This window comes from Diceros bicornis, chromosome 18 (assembly GCF_020826845.1).
Source record: "Diceros bicornis minor isolate mBicDic1 chromosome 18, mDicBic1.mat.cur, whole genome shotgun sequence".
In the NCBI taxonomy this organism is placed as follows: Eukaryota; Metazoa; Chordata; class Mammalia; order Perissodactyla; family Rhinocerotidae; genus Diceros; species Diceros bicornis.
The window spans coordinates 21,384,064-21,408,489 of record NC_080757.1 but is presented as its reverse complement, the minus strand read 5'-3'; the positions used below and the strand labels follow the sequence as shown (position 1 = coordinate 21,408,489).

The 24,426-nt window shown below is 37.7% G+C and overlaps 1 protein-coding gene across 6 annotated transcripts; it reads right to left on the bottom strand.

The window, feature by feature from the left end:
- Positions 1 to 712: 712 nt before the first annotated feature.
- Positions 713 to 22,542, bottom strand: ZNF207 (zinc finger protein 207). Of its 6 annotated transcripts, none has more exons than XM_058560342.1 (12): positions 22,385 to 22,541; positions 20,726 to 20,852; positions 15,920 to 16,058; positions 15,030 to 15,200; positions 14,825 to 14,900; positions 14,275 to 14,322; positions 13,126 to 13,196; positions 10,197 to 10,354; positions 8,680 to 8,772; positions 7,394 to 7,636; positions 6,334 to 6,493; positions 713 to 5,991 (listed from the first exon to the last, which is right to left on the bottom strand). In XM_058560342.1, the coding sequence occupies exons 1-12, from the start codon at positions 22,423 to 22,425 to the stop codon at positions 5,831 to 5,833; spliced, it is 1,488 nt and encodes a 495-aa protein (XP_058416325.1). In that variant the 5' UTR covers positions 22,426 to 22,541; the 3' UTR covers positions 713 to 5,830. The 6 variants fall into 6 exon arrangements, with proteins under 6 accessions (XP_058416325.1, XP_058416326.1, XP_058416327.1 ...); XM_058560343.1 differs by having other exon boundaries at positions 15,030 to 15,197; positions 22,385 to 22,539; XM_058560344.1 differs by lacking the exon at positions 14,275 to 14,322 and having other exon boundaries at positions 22,385 to 22,542.
- Between the last annotated feature and the right edge of the window lie 1,884 nt (positions 22,543 to 24,426).

The window sequence follows — 24,426 nt, the reverse complement described above, 5'->3', positions numbered from 1 at the left end:
ATATAGCTGGTGATTATATGCCTCCTAAAGAACCTAACCATGAACCAGTCTTGATTTGTAATACAGTGTTCAATTTGCTTCAAATAGAAATAGTTCAAATTAGCTTCAGTGAAGATCTCCTTTAGGTCTCCAATTTCTGCCTTAATACGACTTCTACATCTGCTTAGTAAAATAAAAATATTTCCCCCTGAGAATACATGAGATTAATTCAACAGGTTTAAAGAGAGATGATTCAAAAATTTCAAACTAATATCGTTTCAAGTTACGGTTGGGAAGAAAAATGAAAAGTTCTTCCTTTTTCATTGCCAAATTACATAAGAATGTATAGAGCCCAGAAGAAAAAAAAAAAACCATGCTTATGAAAAGCAATTCTCTTCTGAGCCTTACTGAAGAAATCTAGTTTCTTAAAAATGCTTTCAAATTTATTTCCCAACAAAAATGCCAAGAACATGAAAACACTAAGAAAAGTTGGAGATATTTAAGGTAGTAGGGAACTCAAACTCAAGTTCTGCTTTCTCCATTTCCTACGCATTAGTCTGAATTAGATTCATAATAAAGGATGCCTAAGGGCCAAGATATTAAAAGTACAGCTCTGAAAATGCAACATTAATTACAAAATTGTGAATATCCACTATGTGCATGACACGATATACATCATCATTAACCTAAGTGCTTCTTATTTTGCCAAGAAATATCACACAGAAGAGTTAGATGATTTCTACGCTAAAAAACAAAAGATTATTTATTAAAATCATTCAGATGACAGAAAATAAAATACTGAGAGAGGGAAAAAAAAGAGTAACCTTCACTAATATTCAAGTCATGAGATAGCTAGCAGAAGTGTTAATTGGGATAATGCTTACTTACAAAAATCTGCCCTATAATCAATAGTCTTATAACTGAATCCCTCATTTTAGAAGACTTTTCCATAAAAGTTACAGTAAGAGACAATGGTTTCATTTTGGAATAACATACAAAGATTATTCAATATTAGGTAGGTAAATACCACCTTTTTAAAAAGACATACCTGATTTATACACAATTTTAGGATACATGTTTAATATTATCTTTAATCCTCTAACCAATACAAGTGTCAGTTTACTCCAACAAAATTTTATCTCTGTTAAGAAGTGACTTCAACGTTTCCTTTCATTTACCAAGTTTTACCAGTGGACATAACAGATACCCAAAAGTTATGTAATTGTCAAAATCATATTTGAGTCACAGAACTAGAGATATCAAAGAAACTACATCTTAAATTAGGTATCTCTATCACCTTCAACAAATTATGCCACCCTTAAAAACTCCCTCCCACTTCCAGTACTCAAGAATGTAAGAACCTATTTCAGTTATAATTATTTCAATTATCACTATTAGAATTAGGTCAAGCAGCTTCACTCTTAAACATTTCAGTATATTAGGGGACAGTGGATGCAACAGAAAAGGTGCAATTACTGAGTAGGTTATAAAATATCCCAATGGAATATTTTTGTTGTGACAAAATTCTTTGTTCAAACATTAAAATCTTTTTTCCATGATTCAGTTACAGAGAAAAGCATATGTTCTAATCAAACAGGTGAAAATGTAGAATTTACTTAGTGCATCTTTTTTATGTTTCCAAGAATTAAAACCACAAAGAAACACAATCTCAGGTTTCCTAAATGTTGTACTGTATGTTAATTGTCACTGTTGTTCAGAGGAAAATGCTATCTGAATAGAACGGTGGCTTAAACACAGGAAAAAACAAAAATAATCCAGGTTTGTTTTGGCTCTCTTCGGTTTCCTTTTTACCCCCTACAACATACACACTTTTCTCATCAGATAAAAGCAAATTTTAGTTGGAAACAAACGTGGCTACTTCTCATGTGTGCATACTGCATAATAAAATATTGTTCAGTAAGGCTGAAAAAGAACCTCAAAATCATTTCAAAATCATAGGTTTAATACACTAACTTTACCACATGATCCAATTTCAGTTTGGCTACCTGAAAATTAGTAATCTAGCCACTAGCCACTGTCAGGTGTGTAATACCCAAATTCTTTTATTATCTCAAATGTGTTGTGTATACACACACATACCACACACACACAACCTCCCCACTCTTCCCAGGGCTCTACATTAACATTTGCTCTAATGTGGTGAGGTTTGAAAATATCAAAAATTACAAGCATTTCCAGATGACCTTTCAACCTTAATGGTGAATGCATAACTTTGGGATTAAGAAAGCAGATTCCAGTATCCAGTGGCATTTCTAATGATTAAACTTATCCTTGAAGTTAAATTTAATAGTTTGAGGAGAAAATAACACATAAGATTTTCCTAAAAGTGAAAGCGGAAAATTTGAATGAAACATTTCATGCCTCCAAATCAAGAATGTCAAATTTTGTCAATTTACTGAAGTTCAATATAGTAATACCGAGGCTGTCCAATATTATGTAACACAAAGTAAATTACATAAAATTATATATAAAATACTTTTTTGATTTATTAACACCACAGTCAAACGTGAATATTAATATAGAGCCTTCTCTGCCAAAAGAGTATAAAAATCCTAAGTTTAATTAAATTTAGGGGCCTTCACCAAACTTGCTGCAAGTTTGGGGACATAAATATCCAACAGCCATAAAGCTGTGAAAGCCCCTACAAGGAATAAAATAAATCCCACTTGCCTCAGACTGAACAGGGCAACACTGAGACTCAGCCTCAGCCTGTCCTATGGCAGGGCTATAGGAAGAAGAAAATTTTAATTTTAGAAAAACATTACCCAATTAATTTAAAAGACATGCATTAAAAAAAAAATCCCAATGATCAAGCAAGCAAAAGAAAAAAAGCAGCTCTTTTTTCTAAAAAACTACTGTTAACTATAATTCCATTCTGAGCCCATACTTATGTTGTTGGGGATCTCCCCCCAAATAACTATGTTTAAGCTGAGTTTAACCTCAATATGTAACTTGATCAGTGGAACAGGAGTACACTAAGAGTATTTTCCCCATTCCTAATGGTAAATGTGTGAGCGATCACTAAAACGGTAAGTATTCAAATCAAATGATAATTCCAGCAGCCACTCAAAACTTGATCCTCACCTGCTGGTCTTGTTATTGTCATACAGTAGTAAAATCTATACAATAGAAACTAGTGCCAGACAAAAAGTTTAAGTCGTTTTTGTTTTCTTTACAAAAGGTGATATAGTAGTGGATTTAAGGTAGAGCCAAAGCCGGCAGCCCCATTAATCTTACAACTTCCTTAATGATGGCAATCACAATGCCTGCCTGAATATATCAAATCTCAGAAGTTGTCTTCTCTGAGGGCAGTTGATGTCTACTTCGACTCAACTTCATCTATTATTTAAGGAAGCACAAGTAAGAGTTATTTCAATGTAATTTGTTCCACTCACGATTTAACCACACTATGGACCCCAGAAGCAGTTAGGTAAATGGTATTTTCTAGAAGCTTAATTATGCTCTGATGCATGCACAAATTACACTTTCAATATACCAAATGGGCACCACCTGAGCCATATACCTACAAAACACAAGAGATGTGCTTGTTTTTTAAGTGCCATGCATAACACTTTGAATTAACTTTTAATAAGAATTCTATCACTTATTTAATACTAATAATATCTTCTCTTTTCAGATCTGGGAAAGTAACAAACCTTGATATAAAAATAAGTTCTCTTTGCATTAAATGCAAATGAAGCTTTGCACAACTTCTGAAAACATCACTAACCCATTTGTAGTTTGCTGATAAGCCTGTACATGAAATGCTTGAGACATCTGGTTTGGGAGAACACTTCCTATCTAATCATTCTAAATTTAATCATGCCATGTTTACCTTAAATATTTTCAACACAGGTTTTTCCTTGGCAGTATGATAAATGTGCTGCCAAATCTAAGAAGAGTATGTTAATTCCAAAACTATTTAGGTAGGCAGGCATTTGGTGGAGAAAGGGGAATGGGGCTTGGCTGCTGGCAGAAGGAAGAAATGCATTCTTGGTGACACATGGATGCTGCCTTTTCAAGCTACAGAATTTTTAGATCCTCAATGGTACCACAACACAGGAGTTATAAAACCAGTGGAGCAAAATATCAGATTTAAAATAGCACTCAGCTTTATAATACTTGCAATGTTTTGTTTACATGAATGACTTTTACTTGCCACTTAAATACAGACTTTTTTATGATGGTTAAAACATTTTTCAATATTTTCCTACAAGGTTAAACCTTGTTTTTTTAAAGAAAACTTCGCATTTCATGTCTTATATCTACACCTTCACATCAAGGTTATAAAGAAATGTTACCACTTTCTTAGAAGTCTAAACTTTATATTGAGGAAAAACTCAACTTGAGTTCATTATATTAATAATTACACTTTGTACAGGTCATTAGATACTTAAATAACCATAAAACTACTCTGGCAAAAGTAAAGATCAAATGGACGTCAGAAAGAGATCAACAAGAGCTATTATTATAAGAGACTTGCCAATACAAGATACTGAATAACAGCAGTCATCTCTACAGAAAAGTTCTCCATAGGAACACAGTAACACTTAAATTTCCAAGGATGAAAATGTTAACAGCAAAGCCATTTAGGCTTAATAATAACAGAAGCTAGCCATCTAATCAAAGAAATAATGTAATCTTCCAAGAACATAAAAGTTAAAAATTTTGAATCCATCTGTTAACCATCCTAACACAGGCATTTACATCCTCGGCATTACACAGAACATATACCAACCCGTTAACAGCACAAAAAGCTATTACTGCATGCACCTAAGCTTCTAGAAGTTTGCACCTTGAAAAGCTTCTGTGGTCCACACAGTACTGTAGTCTCAAAAATAATCAGAAGGAAATGAATGAATGGGTCTGGCACTAGGCTCTAAACATCATCAGCAGGAAGGAGGGAATATTAAGATTTACATTTTAAATATCTATGACATGTAACATGTATTGACACCAAGGGGGTGGCAAGGTGACACAATATAAAGATTTCATACCCATTATGTAATGACTCATGTATCTAAATGTTTCTGTCAACTGAAGCACTAACATACAATTCTATATATACTGTCCAGTTTAAAACATGCAGCTAAGAACAACCTACAATTCAAGGACAGAATCCAATGATATATCAAAACTGCATTGGTAACTCTGAATTTTATTATGTGGACATCTACTGTGGCATGCATCTGTACAAACCTTTCAGGCAGTGGTCCACAGCTGGGTTATGAATAAAAAGGCATAAATTTTTCTCTTATTTTATTACAATGAAGTTTAACAGTACAGAAAAGTCACATGACCTTGGTGGGTCAGATTTCTTAAACCCTGCAACATGAGGAACTCTAAATACATTAAATATTGTTACACATTTCAGACTTCCAATGTACAGGTACTTGGAAACAGTTACAGCCCTCACCAAGCTAGGTTGGGGACATGAAGTCCAACAGCATCTGAAATGCTGTGAAGGCATAACTTTACAAATAGCAACGTAAGCTTACAGAACTTGCCTTTATTAAGGTGGTATGTTCATGTAATTCCAGCGCCTTCACAATATAACGAACCAAATTTACTATACTTCACTTCTAAAAACCTAGATGAAACATGAAAAAGAAGCCATACAGTATAAATTGCAACTTCAGGAAAAGTTCCTGCTTTATTATTCCAAATAATTTTTCCCATGTAAAATAAATGTCCAATAGTTCCTGGTATGTGGGAAGATAATGTTTGTTAAAGTCACAATGAAGCCTTATTGACGGAAGCTTGGCTATATAAACAGCACAAGTTGAGAAAAGGTTTAATCTCCAAACCTATTAGATTGGATGAAGTAAGATCAGTAACGGCCACCTTGCGACATTACAGGAGGTCTCATTCCCATCGGAGGTCGAGGAGGCCCACCTTGGTAAGGCGGCACCATTGGCGGTCCCTGCCCATACGGCGGCATAGCACTAGGAAGGTAACCTGGCATGCCTTGATGATGACCACCATACTGACCTAAAAAAAACATTCAAGACACAAAAAATACATTGAGTTAGACTATATTTTGTACTTTTAAATACAATATATTTTGCAGATAAATTTACCATTTTATGTGTATACAGTCATGCGTCACTTAACAACGGGGATACGTTCTGAGAAACACGTCATTAGGCAATGTCGTCATCATGCACACATCATAGAGCGTACTTACACAAACCTAGATGGTACAGCCTACTATACACCTAGGCTATGTGGTACTAATCTTATGGGACCACGGTCAAATATGCAGTCCGTTGTTATGTGGCACATGACTACTCAAAAATCCACTAAACATAATAAACATAAAAAGAGGAATACCATGAGGCGGCATCGGGGGTCTCATTCCTTGTTGCTGTGGGATGCCTGGCTGTGGTGGCATCATACCTCCAATTGGTCCAACTGGTGGATTACCGATGGGAGCCTGTCCTGGTCGAGGAAGATTACGTTGATATTTAGGTAACTGTGCCCTTCTCTCCTCCTAGGAATATAAATAAGCACAATATTAAACACTTGAATGCAATGAGATTCATTAAGCATAAGGCAAGCATCTAAAATCTTATTTATAAAGTAATTTTTTTTCAATGTACCCTTACTTTCCAACCAACTACTTTTGCCCCACAAACCACTCCAACTACTTAAAATCTCGATGCCTTAAGAAAACTTCACCTATTTTTATATTTGAAGCATGTTAACAACTTTCCAGGAATTTAAATTGCTTCAGTAAGAAACTGTCTAGTGAAGGGGCCAGCCTACTGGCGCAAGTGGTTAGGTGCGCACGCTCCACTTGGGCGGCCCAGGGTTCAAGGGTTCAGATCCTGGGCGTGCACTGACGCACCACTTGTCAAGCCATGCTGTGGTGGCATCCCATATAAAGTAGAAGAAGATGGGCACAGATGTTAGCCCAGGGCCAATCTTCCTCAGCAAAACAAAGAGGAGGACTGCCATGGGATGTTAGCTCAGGGCTGATCTTCCTCACCAAAAAAAAAAAAAAAGAAAGAAAGAAAGAAAGAAAGAAAGAAACTGTCTAGTGAAGAAGGTATATGGGCTTTGAGGGATCTGCAGATTCTACCTCACACTTAACTGTGTCTTCAATTAATTTATGCAAATCTATGTCAAAAATGATTTTTAAGAGAGTAAAAACCCAACTTACTGTCTTCTTTTAGAAATAGTCTGGAGGGGAAGGGGAGGGAATGTATCTAAGAGCAAAACATGCAATATTCACTTTATTTCGTGGTTCTTAAAAATCAGAATGGTAACAGCCACTTGGTAAGCATTAAATCAGATCGTAAGACCATCAGTGTACACTAACAGTTTTCAAATGGACAACTTGCTACAATGATATTCAAACTCTGCTAGTAAAAACCCGTAAACAACTTACCAGTGATATATCCTCATCTGGATGGATCAACTTACTGGTTGCACTGGTTGTTGTAAGTGTAGCAGGCTTACTTGTTATTGAAGCTGCTGGCTTAGCTGCAGTGCTATTTGTTGTACTAGTGGTTGAAGCTGTAGACTGTGTATAAGCAGGGAACGTAGGCTTTGGGGGTTCTGTAGTTGTTGCAGGGGTACTATTTAAGGGCTTGAAATCTGTACCAACAGGTCCTTGCACAGCTGCCTGAGCCTGTAAAACACAATCTTTCATCAACCAAACTTCAAAACCCAAAATTGTTGAGTATATCTACCACCAATTTACTTAAAACTAAGATACCAACATTTAAGAAAGGATCAAACTTTAAATGAAATTAAAACAAAGTTAACATGATAAATGCTCCACAAAATTTAGGACAACATATAGAAATATCAAAAGATGCTGAACCAAAGTCACATCCAAAACACAGCAGTGGTAACAAGAAACAAATAAGACTACATATATAACTTCTCAGATGTCATCTACCTCCTCACCAAAAGTTACTTAATTTACAAAGCTTTGTATTTATTCCAGATCGATGAAATCTAGTATCATAAAGCGGAATAGCATATGTTCTATTTTTACTATTCTAAACTAGTTGTTTAAAGTAATGAATCTACCAAGCAGCTCAAAAAAAAAAAAAAAAGTTAGAAATTACAGAATACAAACGTTTGGATAAATTCCAGTTACTAAGCATTAACATGAACAGTTAATATCAATGGTGACACATTAAAGGTATGTCCTTCAGAGTTATTCTTTATATAGTAATACAATGCCCTCTGAATTAACAATGGCTGGATGATTATCATGGACAAAAGAGTTTGGTAGGATCTTTCAAGTAAAAAGTTACCAGTAATAAATGTGTTACTTTTCATAATACCAAACATCTGAAACGTAGACTAGGCCAACTTTAGCATTAAATGCAGAGCACTAAATTTCCTTACATTATATGTGATGCATTAGATTAAACAGCATAAATCAAAATAGCTTAATCATGCATCAGGCTAACCATTGGCCACTGCAACGCATTTACTGCTTACATGCTTTTAACCCTTTAGAACCATAGAAGTTTGGGGCATATATTTTTCTAATAGTATGACATCAAATTTTCAAATACCATTGATTTATATACCATTAATTTCACTTTAAAAAAAATTAAACATAATATATTTTTGGGAAAAGATTTAGTTTTAAGGGTCCAAAGGGTTAAGTTATAAAGCCATTTTAACAATTTTAAACTGCAACTTCCTGCGTACTTGTGCTGTGCTAGGAAACAGAGCTTTAGAAGATGCAGACAGACTTTCTGAATTGGATGAAGCTGTACTTGAGCTTGTTACAGGTGTCCCCATCTGTAGCATAAAAGAAAGGAAACAATGAAAAGTCTCCAAACAAATGGGTGAAAATAAGCCATGTGGTAGACTTTTTTAGTATAGATTGCATCTTTGTAAACGCAAAATATAATGCAATCAAATCTGATTTATTTAAAGAGGCAAGCAATTAATGAATTTAAGATATACGAAGTGACAGTATGAGCCTCAAAAAAAAAATTTTTAATTCTACACCAATAAATCTAGTTAACCACAGTTTCTTTTAAAAAACCCAATGTTGTTTTGTACTGAGATTTTAAAAATAACTTCAAGTAAAAATAAGGATGCATTATTACTGACACTTCAATCCAATTCTCTAACAATAACTCTACAAAAGATTTTTGCCAAAAGTTTAACATCTCCCAATAAACAAAATCCCCACCCACCTTCAAGGGCATTTAAGATAATGCTTTTTAATTTAGCAACCACAAACAGAAAAAAGAACTGAAAAAAGAAAACATCTAAGGGATAATTTTAAAGTGAAAAAGAGGGGCGGGCCCAGTGGCGGCCGTTAAGTTCACGCATTCCGCTTCGGCAGCCCGGGGTTCGCCAGTTGGGATCCTGGGCTCGGACCTACTCACAGCTCATCAAGCCATGCTGAGGCAGCATCCCACGTAGAGGAGCTACAACTCTATAACTATGATACACAACTATGTACGGGGGCTTTGGGGAGAAAGAAGAAAAAAGGAGGAAGATGGGCAACAGATGTCAGCACAGGGCCAATCTTCCTCAAAAAAAGTCTGTTAAAGTGAAAAAGAAAGGACACACATCCTAATTCTTATTAATTCTGAATGAATTAAATACATTTACTTAATTCTGAATGAAACTGGAAAAGAAAAAAAAAAAAAGGAACAAACATTATACGCATTATATAACAGAAGCATCTTTCCCTTCTGAGTTCTGAAAAGACCAGACCGGTAGGAAATGTAAGTGTGACTAGGTCAAAAGCCATTAAATGATGCCCTTCCAGCAAGAGCGCAGCATTGTAGTTTGTCACTGTTCTAGACTACAGGAAGAGCCCAACAAATCATTTGCTAAGATCTTAGGATTTTCATCTTCGGCTTTGGTTTCATGCTACTCATAGTTCAACAGGTAAAGGAGGATCTCAAAACATTACCATGAATAAGTATCAAAAATTAAATTTTCATTTCTAACTAAAACTAAGACTAACCAGAGTTCACAGCTATGAAAAAAACATCATACTACACTATCTCTGGCTCCAGCCAATCTTTTATGAGTAGATGAAATCAATGTGGGCAAACATGGAAGAAAATAGGCCACTTCTTAGTATATTTAATACATTAAAAAGATTTTTTAAATTTACTTATGACAATTTCAAAGGTTTCTGTAAACAACTGCTTTACCTTTAATTTTAAGTCCACTCCTTTTCAGGAATTTCACCTTACCTGTCCAGCACTGGGGAAAAGAGGCTTAGTAACTGGAGGCTGCGGAGCAGGAACTGTTGCTGTTGGTGCAGGTGGTCTATTAAGAATACCTGGTGCTGAAACAGCCTGTGCTTGAGTCATTGGAGGAATTCCAGGACGTGGAACAGGAGGGGGCATACCTGTAGAGAAGAAATGTTAGGGGGGACCCAGTTGTTGAAACATTTAGTTCATAAAGAATATTTTTCCAAAACTTTGCTGTTAAAATATACCATATTAAAAATGCTTCTGTACTATAAAATTACTAATGATTGCTGAACTAATGAAGTCCAAGGAAATTAGGCATTTGCCCCTTGGAACAATCTTGCCTCAAATTTTCTATGCCTTTGTATCTTTCTAGAATTTTGGGAAGTGAAAGATATCACTAAAGACTCTGCATATGGGCAAAGCAGTAATTAAGCTTACTGATATCACTGATTTAGCAAACTCTGAAACATATAAGAGAATTATTTCAATCATCTAACAGATAGATGTTCTCTGAACTCTAATGCAAATTACAGTAAAAACTTTGGTAAGTCATACACCCAGAACAATTTTCCCAGAAAACTAAGTTAATTCCTTTAAATCCTTTAAATAAATTTTCCTAAAATGCATCACTAGTGCTTTCTTTAAACTTCCTCAACATAACTTAAAACTTTTACCGACTTCACAGTATCAAATGAACATCCGTTACTATTCTATATTCCTTTAAATGCCTAAATTATCTCAGAGCATAATGTATGTGGAGTTGTTGCCTAAAATTAATGGCTGCACTGGCAATGGTTCAAATTTTGCTTCTGCTTTATTTTTCCTGTGTCTTTTTACACCAACTATCACTTGAGTACTTCTAAATCTGCTATGGATTGCAAACCAAACTTGCTAGGATCAAGTATAAAAAGTAAGGCAACCAATCCAGGGAGGCTCATGAAAAAGGCCTCTTATTTGGGGCACACTAATTGGCTAACCAAATCCCTTTCCCTACATTACAGGCTAAAAGGTAAAGATATAGTCATGCCTCACTTAATGACAAGGACACATTCTGAGAAATTCGCTGTTGTGAGAACATCAAAGAGTGAACTGAAGGGGAACAAAATTTGCTACCCCAAAACGTGTCGTCTCTAACATGAGGATTATTTTAGGCTGATGATTTTTAAGAAAAAAAAACACAAAGTTTTTCTTGTTACCTCCCCCTCAATTGCCTAAAAGAATTCAGATTAAAAAAATCTGTCTCAGGAAGCAAGCCATCACTTAGCATAACATGAACTTGAGCACAACATGAACTAGGTGGTAAACAGCGAGGACTGAGAAAAGCCTGTTTGTTAGGCTCCCCTGTATTCTCCTGTTTCTGCATGGCCAAACACCTGTTTTCCAAATGTTTGCTCCTTTTTACCTACCTGTAAATTGCCTTTCTTCCCTTTGAAGTCCCTGACTCCCCCCACCCACAACATCATCTTTTGTCTTTAGCTGAGGATGCTATTTAAGCTGAGGGCTTCAGGCATTTTAGCAAATTACTGGGTTTTCCTGGGTTTCTCCTTTGTATATATGTTATTAAACTTTTGTCTGTTTTTCTTCTGTTAATCTGTCCCATGTCAATTTAATTTTTAGACCAGCCAAAAGAACCTAGAAGGGTGGAGAAAAATTTCTTCCTCCTCTACAGTACTTACACAAACCTAGAGGGTATATAGCCTACTACACACCTAGGCTATATGGTACTAAATCTTATGGTATCACTGTCATTGACTGAAATGTCACTATGCAGCACACAACTGTACTTCATTTTCCAGGCTCCCTCTCAGCTAGAGGGTCCATTAACCTATTTCTGGCCATGATATGTAAGGGGCTAAGGAGCTTCTGGGAAAGTTATTTTGCTCCCCAAAAGAAAAAAAATGACAGCACATTACTGTTGACACCCTTTCTTGCCTGTGTCATCTTGTAACCACTGAGTGACATGTCTGAGGGATAAAAGCTAAAGTTAGCAAACGGGAAACTTTAAAAAGCATGGGTTCTTGATATCACAGAGCCACTGAATCTACCACTTTTCTTTTTCTTGAGTGAGATGACAAATGCCTACATTGTGTAATACAGTTTGTTGGATTTTTCTATTACTTGCTAAAAGAGTCTTCATTACTCAGCTAAAATATTCCTAACGAATACAATCACTCTTAAGTATATGAGCTTCAATGCACAGACCACTCATCTTGGCTGCTTTGAAGCCTACTCTTCTTACTGTCTATTTCAAAACTCAAAAAAGGGTCCATTATGACACTTCTCACAATAATTTTCTTTTATTTTTTGGTGAGGAAGACTGGCCCTAAGCTAACATCCATTGCCAATCTCCCTTTTTCCTTGAGGAAGATGGTCCCTGAGCTAACATCCGCGCCAATCTTCCTCTGCTTTGTACATGGGATGCTGCCATGGCATGGCTTGATGAGTGGTGCACAGGTCTGCGCCCAGGATCTGAACCCATGAACCCCGGGCCCCACTGAAGCGGGGCGTGCACACTTAACCACTATGCCACCAGGCCGGCCCCCTCACAGTACTTTTAAAAAGAAGTCATCAACTTACGAAAATTTAAAAACTACACTGCAACAATGCCCACATGGGCCGGCCCCGTGGCTTAGCGGTTAAGTGCACGCGCTCCGCTGCTGGCGGCCCGGGTTCGGATCCCGGGTGCGCACCAACGTATTGCTTCTCCGGCCATGCTGAGGCCACGGCCCACATACAGCAACTAGAAGGATGTGCAACTATGACATACAACTATCTACTGGGGCTTTGGGGGAAAAAATAAATAAATAAATAAAATTATATAAAAAAAAAACAACAACAAAACAATGCCCACAAACCTACTGTCTAAAATACTTCAGAATAAAGTATGCCAGTACTATTAAAAAGGCAATTGTCCAACATTTCATACCTGGTGGCATACCAGGCATCAGAGGTGGTATTCCTGGTCCAGGTGGCATCATTCCACCCATTGGCATCATTCTATTAGAAAGCAAATTTCAAGAAACAACTGAAGTTAATTAACAGTATAAACCACTAGAAAATATTCTGGCTAAAGCCTGAAACAATAGCTATAAGATTTGAATTTGACCCCTAATATCGAAATCAATCAAATCAACCAGGCTGAAAAAACACACAACACACTACAACAATCCTATCAATATAAATCCTCTTAAGACCAGCAAACTCTTGGGTTTACCAGTAAAAGGGGGAAAAAATTTCAGTCTCTGTTGACAAAACATCTTAATACACGTAAAGTTGTTGAGAACAAATATCATACTCTCCTTACTATAGACAAGAGGCCCCATATAAAACGTGTGTGATTGGAAAGCAAAATCACCTTTTGTCTCACTTGTAAAATATCTACACAGAATATAAATAAAAAAGAAGAAATCTCTATTTTAGAGTCATCAGATTTTTCACAAGGAAAATATTGAATGCACACTGTGGAGTAAGATTTTTTTTGAAGGGGCAATGAAAAAGTACCATGAAAATTAAAGATAGTCAAGAGTAAACTCAGATTGCCCAATTTTTATTTAGAATAGCTACCTAACACTAAACTATGACTTAAAAACATAACCCATATTTATTTTCCTTCCCCTAAAGGAGCTCACCTTCAAATATCAGTGTTCAATTCACTTTAAAAATGACAAGTTTGTCAATTCATGATTTAGGACTTTTATCAGAGGATAAAGTTCCCTATATAGATTTCATTAGAAGAAAATTCAATTACCTTCTATAATAACAAAGCATGTAATTTGGCAAAATATATACCTTTCTTAAATACCAACCCTTTTTACTAAGTCCCATTACTTTCAGCAGTTTGGGGAAAATAGCTGCATATTTAAAAAATGATTTATATGGGTCTATTACTATTTCCTCACCGATGTTTTATTTCCCTCTTTTAAGAGATCTGTGTCAATCACCTTGTAAATTTTAGAAGTTTTAGTGAGGAAGGTTAGAAAATTTCTGAAGTCAACTGGATAGATACCATTAAACACACAAAAAAAATGACATTATGATTATACCTCCTGAATTACATTATGAATGAGATGCTTACATGTTTTCACCGCAAAATGACTGGGTGTATTTTCTCTGATGATGCAATCTGTGAAAATGTATGACAAAATCAAAATCTAACTGTGATTTTCAAAATACAGTGGGAAAGTGTACTGTATACCTCTCACATCCAACAATATTTAAGTAAAAGTGATGGGCACGAGCACCTCATATTCATTTTAGTTCTTGATGATTTGACAAATAAATCATTTACAGAGTTTGCTTCTTGTCACAACTACAAAGTGTCATGAACAGTTCCAAACCTCAGAAACTCAAATCTATAACCAACTACTTTAATTACATCAGATGCAATTGAAGCAGATGGCTGCCTACAAACATCCTAAAACCCCAAAATCTATTCTCTTCAGAGGCAAATTTATATTCCTTAAATTTATTGGTAGACCCCCTTATGAGACAAATTTAATATTTATAGAGCCCATACCTTTTAGAAGCAAAGAAATGCAAAGTAACATTTAATTCAAATAACACCCAAGTTGAAAAAGATCATTACTAGGCACAAGCTCACAAGCCAATTAAAAGAGTTTTCTTACCCAGGTGGCATGCCTGGCATAACTGGTGGCATTCCTGGCATCAGAGGAGGAACACCTGGCATTAATGGAGGTATGCCTATAAACAAGAATTTCAACCAAAAAATCACAAATTAATATTACAGGGTTAGGAGGAAGAATTTAATACTTCTACACTACATCAATAAAGTCCTAAGAATGTTAAACTGTAAGAAACTTTATGTGCTACCTGGAGGCATTCCCGGTGCTCCCGGAACTGGTGGTAGGCCTGGCTGTGCCATTGGGGGGATATAACCTTGTTGAGGTTGAACAGGCTGTGGTTGAAATGAAGTTGAAGCTGCAGAGTCATCATCATCATACTCATCAGAATCATCTTGTTGTTTCTTTTTTTGACTCTCTGCTAAAAAAGTCTTAATTAATTTTTCCCATAGAGTAAAGAAACAAAAACTAAGCAAGTTTAAGATATTCGACATTTAAAAAAATCATTTCAGTGCAATGAGCTGAGATTTTTCCAGAAAAACTCAGTTAATACTGTTCTTTACCCTTCAAATGTGTTTTCAATCTATATTAAGCAAAGGTTAACATCCTTTCCCTCACCAATGACAACTAAAAACAATTATCCTAAGTCAAGTTTTATTTTAAAAAACAGCTTTCTAGTCCATCTCAAAAGGTAAACTATGACAAAGAGGTCTGACACCCTCCTGTAATGCTTTTCAAACCAAAAAATTTCATAGGTAATAGATAATAGCTTCTATCATCTGGATAGTACATGGTTTCAAATTCCAAGTTAAATAATAGTACTAAAAAAAAAATTTACAATTAGTGCTTACATAAATCAAAATAAGCTGCCTTCATTTTAAAACGCCTCAATATTTACTAATTCCACTTGGAATTCAATTATGAATAAAAATATATAATAAAATGTTTGGAATGACCCAAATGGTATTCATATATACAAATCAAATATACAACTTTAAACATAAGACAAAAAAAGTAGAACTCAAAACTGGAATTCTGAATAAATCTAACATCTACCATTAAATTTATACTTGAAAGTAGTAGTAATACTCTCACTTGTGAAGCTGTATTAAGGAAAAAAGCATACACCTTAATATTTACCTTGCGTTTTCTGTTCAAGAAGTCGTCTTCTTTCATCCATGTCTTTTTCTGGAATACCTTCCATACCATATATTTCTAACTCTATGTCTGTTCTCCCAGGTATTGCATTTGGTACAGCATCTATTGTCTCTTTATGCACCTAACATTTAAAAAACAAAACAAAACTTCCATCAGATACACAGAAGTGCTTCATACAAGTTTTCTAAAAAGCAATTTCAAATTACTCAGAAACCACTTAATACAATGGTTAAGAATGACTGCTTCTATGATGAGACTATCTGGATTCAATTCCCAATTTCGCTGCTTACTAGCTATGTGAGATTGGATGAATCCTTTGCCTCAGTTTACTTCACCTATGTAGTAGTACCTAACTTACAGGGTCGTTTTTAGGATTAAATAAAATAGTATATATGAAAAGCACTTGGCAGGATGTCTAACACATAGTAAGGGCTCAGAAACATTATTTCAAGTTCACCATATAATCTGGCTTGAATTATCACCAATGAACTAACAGCCCTACTCAATTCAGAGAAATGTCAAGTCTGAATTAAGTAAAGCTTACGCAACAGTCTTATTAATCAGTATAAAGTAAATTTTCCAAAAATGTATTTTGAGACAAACCTGTTGTTACAAACTACAAGTGACATTTACAATTAGCATTACCCATAACTAATGAGTTACTTGAGGCCACAATAGTGATCCTGTCACTCTCTGAACGTATATGGTAGGTCACAAAGATGGAAAAATTTTTTTTTTCGTGAGAAGATCAGCCCTGTGCTAACATCTACCAATCCTCTTTTTTTTTTTTTTTTTTTTTGCTGAGGAAGACTGGCCCTGGGCTAACATCTATGCCCATCTTCATCCACTTTATATGGGACGCCGCCACAGCATGGCTTGACAAGCCGAGTGTCGGTGCACACCAGGGATCCAAACTGGCGAACCCCGGGCCACCGCAGCGGAGTTCGAGCATTTAACCACTGCACCACCGGGCCAGACCCAAAAGAAATTCTTAAGAGGCATTATTGTGAAACACTGGGAATCTAGGACTTTTTTTTCACTGTATGGTTTTTGCTAGATCAAACGTTTCTAACCCTCAAACGTGGGCAACTTTTGCCAATATGGCAAAACCCTTGTCAGTCTCGACTTCTTCAGCAAAAGGCATTAACTTAGGCTAAAGGCTGTCCAAGTATGTTGCCTAAGCCTATCAGCATCACCAGTAAGCTTATCAGAAATGCAAATTCTCAGTCCCCACCTGCGCTCTACTGAATCAGTAATCCTTAGATGGGGCCAGAAATCTGTGTTTTAACAAGTCCTCCAGGTGGTTCTGATGCATGCACAAGCTTGAGAACCAGTGATTTAGGCTAATGACTTGAATGTATTTATCCGTAATGCTCAATTTTTCTTTCCTCCCAAGACACTTTTATGTAAGAATAGAAAGGTAATTAAAGAAAGCTAAGTGCTTTCTTCTTAGACATGTAGCTCAAAGATTTTAAACAAAGGCATGCCATTGTTAATTAATCTTAATTTATCTTAATTTCTGATTAATCTTCAACAGCTGTTCCTTATTGTGACTAAACGATCCATGAATAAAGCTATTCAACAAGCAACTTAATCACCGTTTCCTAAGTTTTTTGGAGTATGTTATCATTCTTGATAAATGCAGATAAAGTTATCTCATATGTTCTTTAAAAAAATACAGTTACATTCACAAACACAATAACTAGTCTTTACTACATTTCTAAGTGATAAGGGCAAGAATAAATATATTAATTAAAAGATGTCAGAAAGAGGAGAAAAATAACGATTTACTTAAAATCCTCCCAACATTATGGTACAGCCAGAATTAGATTTCTTAGAATCTTGCCTAGTAGAAATTAGTATGGTCTTGGTTGAAAAGACAGGAGCAAGTATTGATGTGAACCTTCTAAATCACTAATATCCTAGATTTATCACCTATAAAATTAGAGGATATGTCTGATTTAACTGCCATGCCTATCTCCCAGGTTGCTGTGAAATTACAGTAAGACTACATAAATAGAAGCACTTAGTCAATTAAAGATGTTACTAAGAGTTTGTCAACTAATCTCCTCCTAGCTTCCACTCCTTTTCTCTGCTCTTCTCTATAGTACAACTCCTTGAAAGAGTGCTTCTACTTTCTCTCTTGAAAGCACTCCAACCAGGCTTTCATCCTCATCATTATAGGAAATCACTCTTGGCAAGTGACCAATGACCTCCATACTTTGATTAATCCAATCTCAATCCTATTCTTACTTGACCTATCACTAACTCGCTCCTTGAAACACTTCAGTTGGCTTCCAGGGCACTCCTCTCTTGGTTTTCCTATCTTTTCAATTTCCTTGCATGGTTTCTTTTAATCTTCTGACCTCCAAATGCTGGGAGTGGCCCAAGCCAGAGCCCTTGAACATCTTTTCTATCTATAGTCTACTCCCTTGGAAGAAAGGACATCTAATGTCATGGCTTAAAATAGCTATCCTTATCCTGTATCTTTCCAAATTTCTTTTTTTTTTTTAACCATTTTATTTATTTTTTTCCCCCAAAGCCCCAGTAGATAGTTGTATGTCATAGCTGCACATCCTTCTAGTTGCTGTACGTGGGACGCGGCCTCAGCATGGCCGGAGAAGCGGTGCGTCGGTGCACGCCCGCGATCCGAACCCAGGCCGCCAGCAGCGGAGTGCGCGCACTTAACGGCGCACTTAACCGCTAAGCCACGGGGCCGGCCCTCTTTCCAAATTTCTATCTCCAGCTGCAACCTCTCCAAACTCGAGACTTGTAGATCCAACTGCTTATATGACACCTCCATCTGGATATCCAATAGACTTTCTCAAAACTAACATAAAATGATTTTGATATTGTCCATCCCCAAGCCTACTTTTCCTGCAGCTTTCCACATCTCAACATACGGTAACTCATTTTTCACACTGCTCAGGCCAAACACCTTCAGATCATCCTAACTCCTCACTTTCTCTCATACTCCACATCTAATTCATGAGCAAATTCTGGTCTCTGTCACCATCACCTCTTGCCTGGAATATTCCAGTCTCCTAAGTGGTCTCACTGCTCTCTGCAGTCTATTCTCCACCCTGAAGCCAGAATGATCCTTTAAAAAAGTGTACCAGAGCATGTTACATCTTTATTCAAATCTCACATTTCATTCAGAATTAAAATGGCCTAGAATAGCCTGCAAGCCCTCCTACATAAAGTAACAGTGCTGCCCTTTCCTTTTCCTGCAATATAGGAGAATGCTCCTGATGTGAGGACCTTTCATTTGCTGTTCCCTGGAAGCTCTCCCTTGCTTCCTTTGAGATCTCTGCTCAGATGTCAAGCTTCTCATTCAGGCCTTTCCTGAATATCTCATGGTCTTCCCTATGCCCCCCACCTAGTTTTAGTTTTCTCTATCACTTATTACCATAAAACAAACTAAATATTTACAGGTTACTTTCTTCCACAATATAAATCTACCCTCCACAATGGTGATTTTGATTTATTCACTGCTGTATACTCAGTGCCTAAAACGCTGTCTAGTACAGTGCTGTCTCATATAGAAACTTCCTGTAATAAATGGTAATGTTCTGTATCTGTATTATCCAATAGAATAGCTATCCACCAGCCACACATGGCTACTGAGCACTAGAAATGTGCCTATAATGTGGTGGAAGAATTGAATTGTTAATTTTTAAATTAATTTTCCTTCAAATAGCCACATGTAACTAGTGACTGCCACAGTACAAAGTTGCCGGTCTAGGGCCGGCCCGGTGGCTTAGCGGTTAAGTGCGTGCGCTCCACTGCTGGCGGCCGGGGGTTCGGATCCCGGGCGCACACCGACGCACAGCTTCTCCAGCCATGCTGAGGCCGCGTCCCACATACAGCAACTAGAAGGATGTGCAGCTATGACATACAACTATCTACTGGGGCTTTGGGGAGAAATAAAACAAATAAATAAAATCTTTAAAAAAAAAAAAAAAAGGTTGCCGGTCTAGCATGTAGTAGGTTCTCAATTATTTCTGAATGGATATTAAATTGCTGTTATAGTGACATAACTGAAGTGAAAAGAATCTATATAAACTTATTTTTAAACTTGGGGACGCAACGTTGTGTTTTAATTTACCTCCCTGCCTCCTACCAACAGTAGTTTCCAATGAGTAGGGATTTGCTCATCTCACATCTCTCTAGGGTCCAATTAAGCAAAAATTCAGGCAGCTCTAGGATTGGCAAAAGTAGAAGAAATAACGTTGAAGGAGACATAAAGGTACTCATTAGATTTTTTAAAACTATAAATTACAAAGCTCTCTCTAATAGTGAAAGGACTCAAGAAACCTAGAAACTATTAAACGAAACACAATGCTCCAAGAGAGCCGCGGAATAAATTGTTGAAATAAGCCTAGCCCCAGGCAACAGACTATACAAATCCCTCAAATGGCAGTAACACAGCTAATTATGTATTAACTCTTATGGAATTAGAATTGGTCAGACTGCCCACAACTTAAATCACTGATTCCTGTTCTCTAACCCAAGTACTGAGCAGATATTTTATGATCTCAATCTGTCACCAATCTAAGACGAAAGATATCAATAAATACCAATATAAACTCTCTTTAAACGTAAAAAATCAATTGTTTAACTTGATGGCTAAAAAGAACAATTTTTTTTAAGCTGACTGGCCATCTTATTTGATCTTTTGCAATAAGCAAAAAAAACTCCACAGCTGTCAAAGAAATTCCAGATTTCTTTTTCATGTTTCCAAACTACAAGGGAGCAAAAATTAAAATATGAAAAAAGAATCCTTACCTGCATGCAATGAATAGCTAAACCAGGTCCTGTGTACAATTTCTTATGACATATATGGCATTTAAAATGCTTTGCTTTTTGGTGCTGTATAAGGATCTTCTCATCATCAAAATCTCTATTACAATACCTGATCAATATTGTTAAGGTACAAATATAGCACAAAAATGACACTGTCCATAAAGAAAAATGTCTTATGACGAAAGAATAGGAGTAACAATAAAATGAGAGAACAGCTAAAACCAAAGATACTCCATAGAAAATCTGCTTTTGATATTTATTATACAATTAAGGATTAACTTGCCATGTAATTTCAATATTTTCAATTTCCTGGAAGCTGGTAATATCTCTTCACCACCCCTAAACAAATACACCTCAGTAATCAGAAATATAGTTTTGTCAGCTTCTTGCGTTTAACAGATTTATGCGAAACTAACTTTTCTTTTGTTCAATATGTCAACGTTTACAAACGCACACTGAAGAACGGAAGAGTTCCACGTTAAAAAAAAAAAAATCCCCAAGTTTCTGTCAAGACTGAATTTCAAGATAGAATTAATTCATTAGATGGAAAATAAAAATAATCAAATTTACCTAATACTTAGAATGTACCTAATTAGGAATTATCTAACTGAAGAATTTACCTAACACTTAGAATTTAACAATATTTTTAATATTATTTAGACTCTAAGAATAAGTTCATAGTGAACGACACAATTTCGTATAAACAATCCATAGAGTTGTTCACAGTTCCGCACGAATTTATGCTGCCAAGGAATGTACTTCAACTTGCAGACGAGTTACATTTTCAAACAACCTGAGACTTCTCTCACTAGTCAGATTTTCCTAAAAGCACATCACAAAATTCGTCACCGGTTTTCAACTATTATAAATACATGCAGTTCTGTAACAAACCGGTTTCAGACACAAAACATTATAAAGTCAATTTTAACATCAAGTCCATCAACGCTTCCGGAAAAAGTATTAACCGCACGCCACGTTGTACTAAGTAACAGGAGGCCTTTTTTTCAGTCTTACAAAGCTAGGTAATAGGTACAAGAAACTCCACCCTGTACGAGACGGATTCTTGAAGATTAAGGCGCCAGCGGGCGAGACGCGGAAGCCAGTTCTTCCCGTCACCCCCGCAAAAAAAAAAAAAAAAAAAAAGGTCCGAAATTAGGGTTGACTAACCTAAGCCTTTACTAAACCACCGATTCCACCAAAAAAAAAAAAGAAAAAAACACACACAGAAAAAGTGGGTGACTGACTCTGGAAGTTCTTCCCCAATCCTCCAGAGTCAATCAGCGTATTATACTCGAAGAAAGTCCCTTTGTTGAATCATCACCAGAACAAGGAGCGTGGCGGAGCAGTCCTTAGGGGACACTGCCCTTGGTGCAGGTGCCCGGGTCGCCTCCCAATGGGGCAACACTCGAACCAAAGCAAACTCCTCCTGAGTCACGGAGTCCCACGACCCAAAACTGCCAGAACCTCTCGCCCTTGGGACCCCATTTTCCGAGAAGCCTTCCCAAATCCGACTCCAGCCACCAAGCCGCCCACCCCGAGGCCTAGATCCCAGACGCTCTCCGCCATAGGCCAAAGCCAGGCCTCCCAGTCAACACCAACCGGCGCCCCCGCTCGGCCTCGACTTCAACCGACAAAGGATACCAGCACCACGGCTTGAGCTGCTTCTTCTTCTTGCGACCCATAACCGCGCTCTACCGACAAAGGAAAAGGGAAGAGAAAACTAGCAGGAAAAACGAAGAGAAAAATCCCTCGCTCTTCAGACCCAACCGCCACCACCGCGTCCCACAGGAAACAGACACAAAATGGCCGACGCCCTCGTTCGCTGCTCTGCCTCCCGTCAGGCACTGCGGCTGGAGGCGGTGCCAGCCCGAGGAGAGTCACATGACGCAGGCCTCCGCCCTGAGTGGGTGGAGATTCGCGGCCGCTGAGGGGCGGGCGCCATGTTGTCCGCGTAAGCTGCGGTCGTGTTTGCTGGCTGTGCCTGCTGATCTCGTTGTCTTTCGTGTGTAAGGATGCCGGCGACCTAGGTGCGCCGGGACACTCCCGAATTGAAGGAAAAAAAAAAAACCTGAAAAGATTACCAGCGTAATTAAGGGCAGACTACAATAAAGGATAATTAAGACAGCGCCCGATTTTTAATTTTGTCGCGTTTCCCGGAGTAATCGTTTTTGTAGTTGTGTTGGACGTTTGTGTACTGCTTGCTGAGTCAGAGAAGTTGCAGTCTCTGCCTGGTAGCTCACAGATTGGTGACAGATGAGTAAACAACGCTGTGTGGTCAGCGCGGTGATGGGGGAAATAGAGCTGCTGCGGAACGTGAGAAAAGGAGACCCCTTACAGGGCCTTGGCGGTCATTGGCGTGTCGAGAAAGGTTTCCTGAAGGGTCGGTGGGAGCAAGAGAGGTGCAGGAGAGGGTGTCTCACTAGGGGCGCAAGAAGTGCAAGTTTTTGAGGCTGAGCCCCTGAAAAAAGTTAGTGGTAGTAGGGCCGAAGCTCCCAGTGAAAGGGCTGGTGGCAAGACAGTCGTAGGAAGGCTGGCAAAGACGACTTCCGGAGATCCCAGAAGCAGTCTGAGTTGGACTTCCTGCTGAAGTCTCTGGGAAGCAACGGAGGAGTTTTAAGAGGACAATTAGAGAATAATGCAAGTGAGAGTATAGGTGATTAAGAGTCCAGTGCTTGGGTTCATTTCCCACCAGTGCCGCTGCCCACATGCATGACTGGGCAAGTCACTTAAACTTCGTTTGGCTGCTCTTAGAGTTTGGCATATGGAAATAACTAATAATGTAAGTTACTCTTAAAAGGAAAAAATAATAGGCATCCATGGAGCTCTTATCGTGTGCCAGGCATTGTGGTAAGTTTTGCATTTACTTGCCTCAACAAGCCTGTGCTGTAGGTGCCATTATTAACACCCTGTTAATGTAGATGAAGAAAAAGAGGCTTAAGAGAGTTGAATTAATTCGTGTAAGGTCACAGAGTTAGTAGGTATGGAGCTGAATTAGATCTGAGTTTTGGAAACATCATTTTGGCTGCAGTGTGAACAGTAGATTAGTGGAGGTTGAGAGAGAGGCAGATGGTAGAGAATGTGACAGTAATCTGGGTGAGAGAAGAAACTGGTGTGAAGTAGGGTAGTGTAGCAGGAAGAGCGTCCAGGATAGAGACTGATGAGATGGCAGTGGAGGTGTGTGTGGGACGTATTGTCTAGGGCAATCAGAGGTCTCTCTCAGGAGGTGACATTTGTGCAGAGACATAAATGATATGAAGGAAGAAGACATGCAAGTATCTGGGGGGCATTCCAGGCAGAGAGAAGAGCAAATTAAAAGACCATTAGGGCGTGCCCGCCCGGTGGCGCAAACGGTTAAGTGCGCGCGCCCCACTGCGGCAGCCCAGGATTCGCTGGTTTGGACCCTGGGCGCGCATCGATGAACTGCTTGTCGAGCCATGTTGTGGTGGCATCCCATATAAAGTAGAGGAAGATGGGCATGATGTTAGCTCAGGGCCAGTCTTCCTCAGAAAAAAGAAGAGAATTGACATCAGATGTTAGCTCAGGGCTGATCTTCCTCACACACAAAAAATGAAAGACTGTTAAACTGCAAAAAAAAATTGAAGTGTTTGAGAAACACCAAGAAATCACCAGGATGCAGTGAGCAAGGGGCAAGGTGATAGAAAATGAAGTCAGAGTGGCAGGTA

Bases quoted from the DNA above. Each gene is read 5' to 3' on its own strand.
- ZNF207 (XM_058560342.1), bottom strand. From the start codon at position 22,425: ATGGGTCGCAAGAAGAAGAAGCAGCTCAAGCCGTGGTGCTG. The intron at 10,355-13,125 runs GTATGAAATGTT...TCTTCTCTACAG, and splicing joins GATGCCTGGTATGCCACCAG to GTATGCCCCCTCCTGTTCCA. The intron at 7,637-8,679 runs GTACGCAGGAAG...TGTGTTTTACAG, and splicing joins TGTTTCCTAGCACAGCACAA to GCTCAGGCAGCTGTGCAAGG.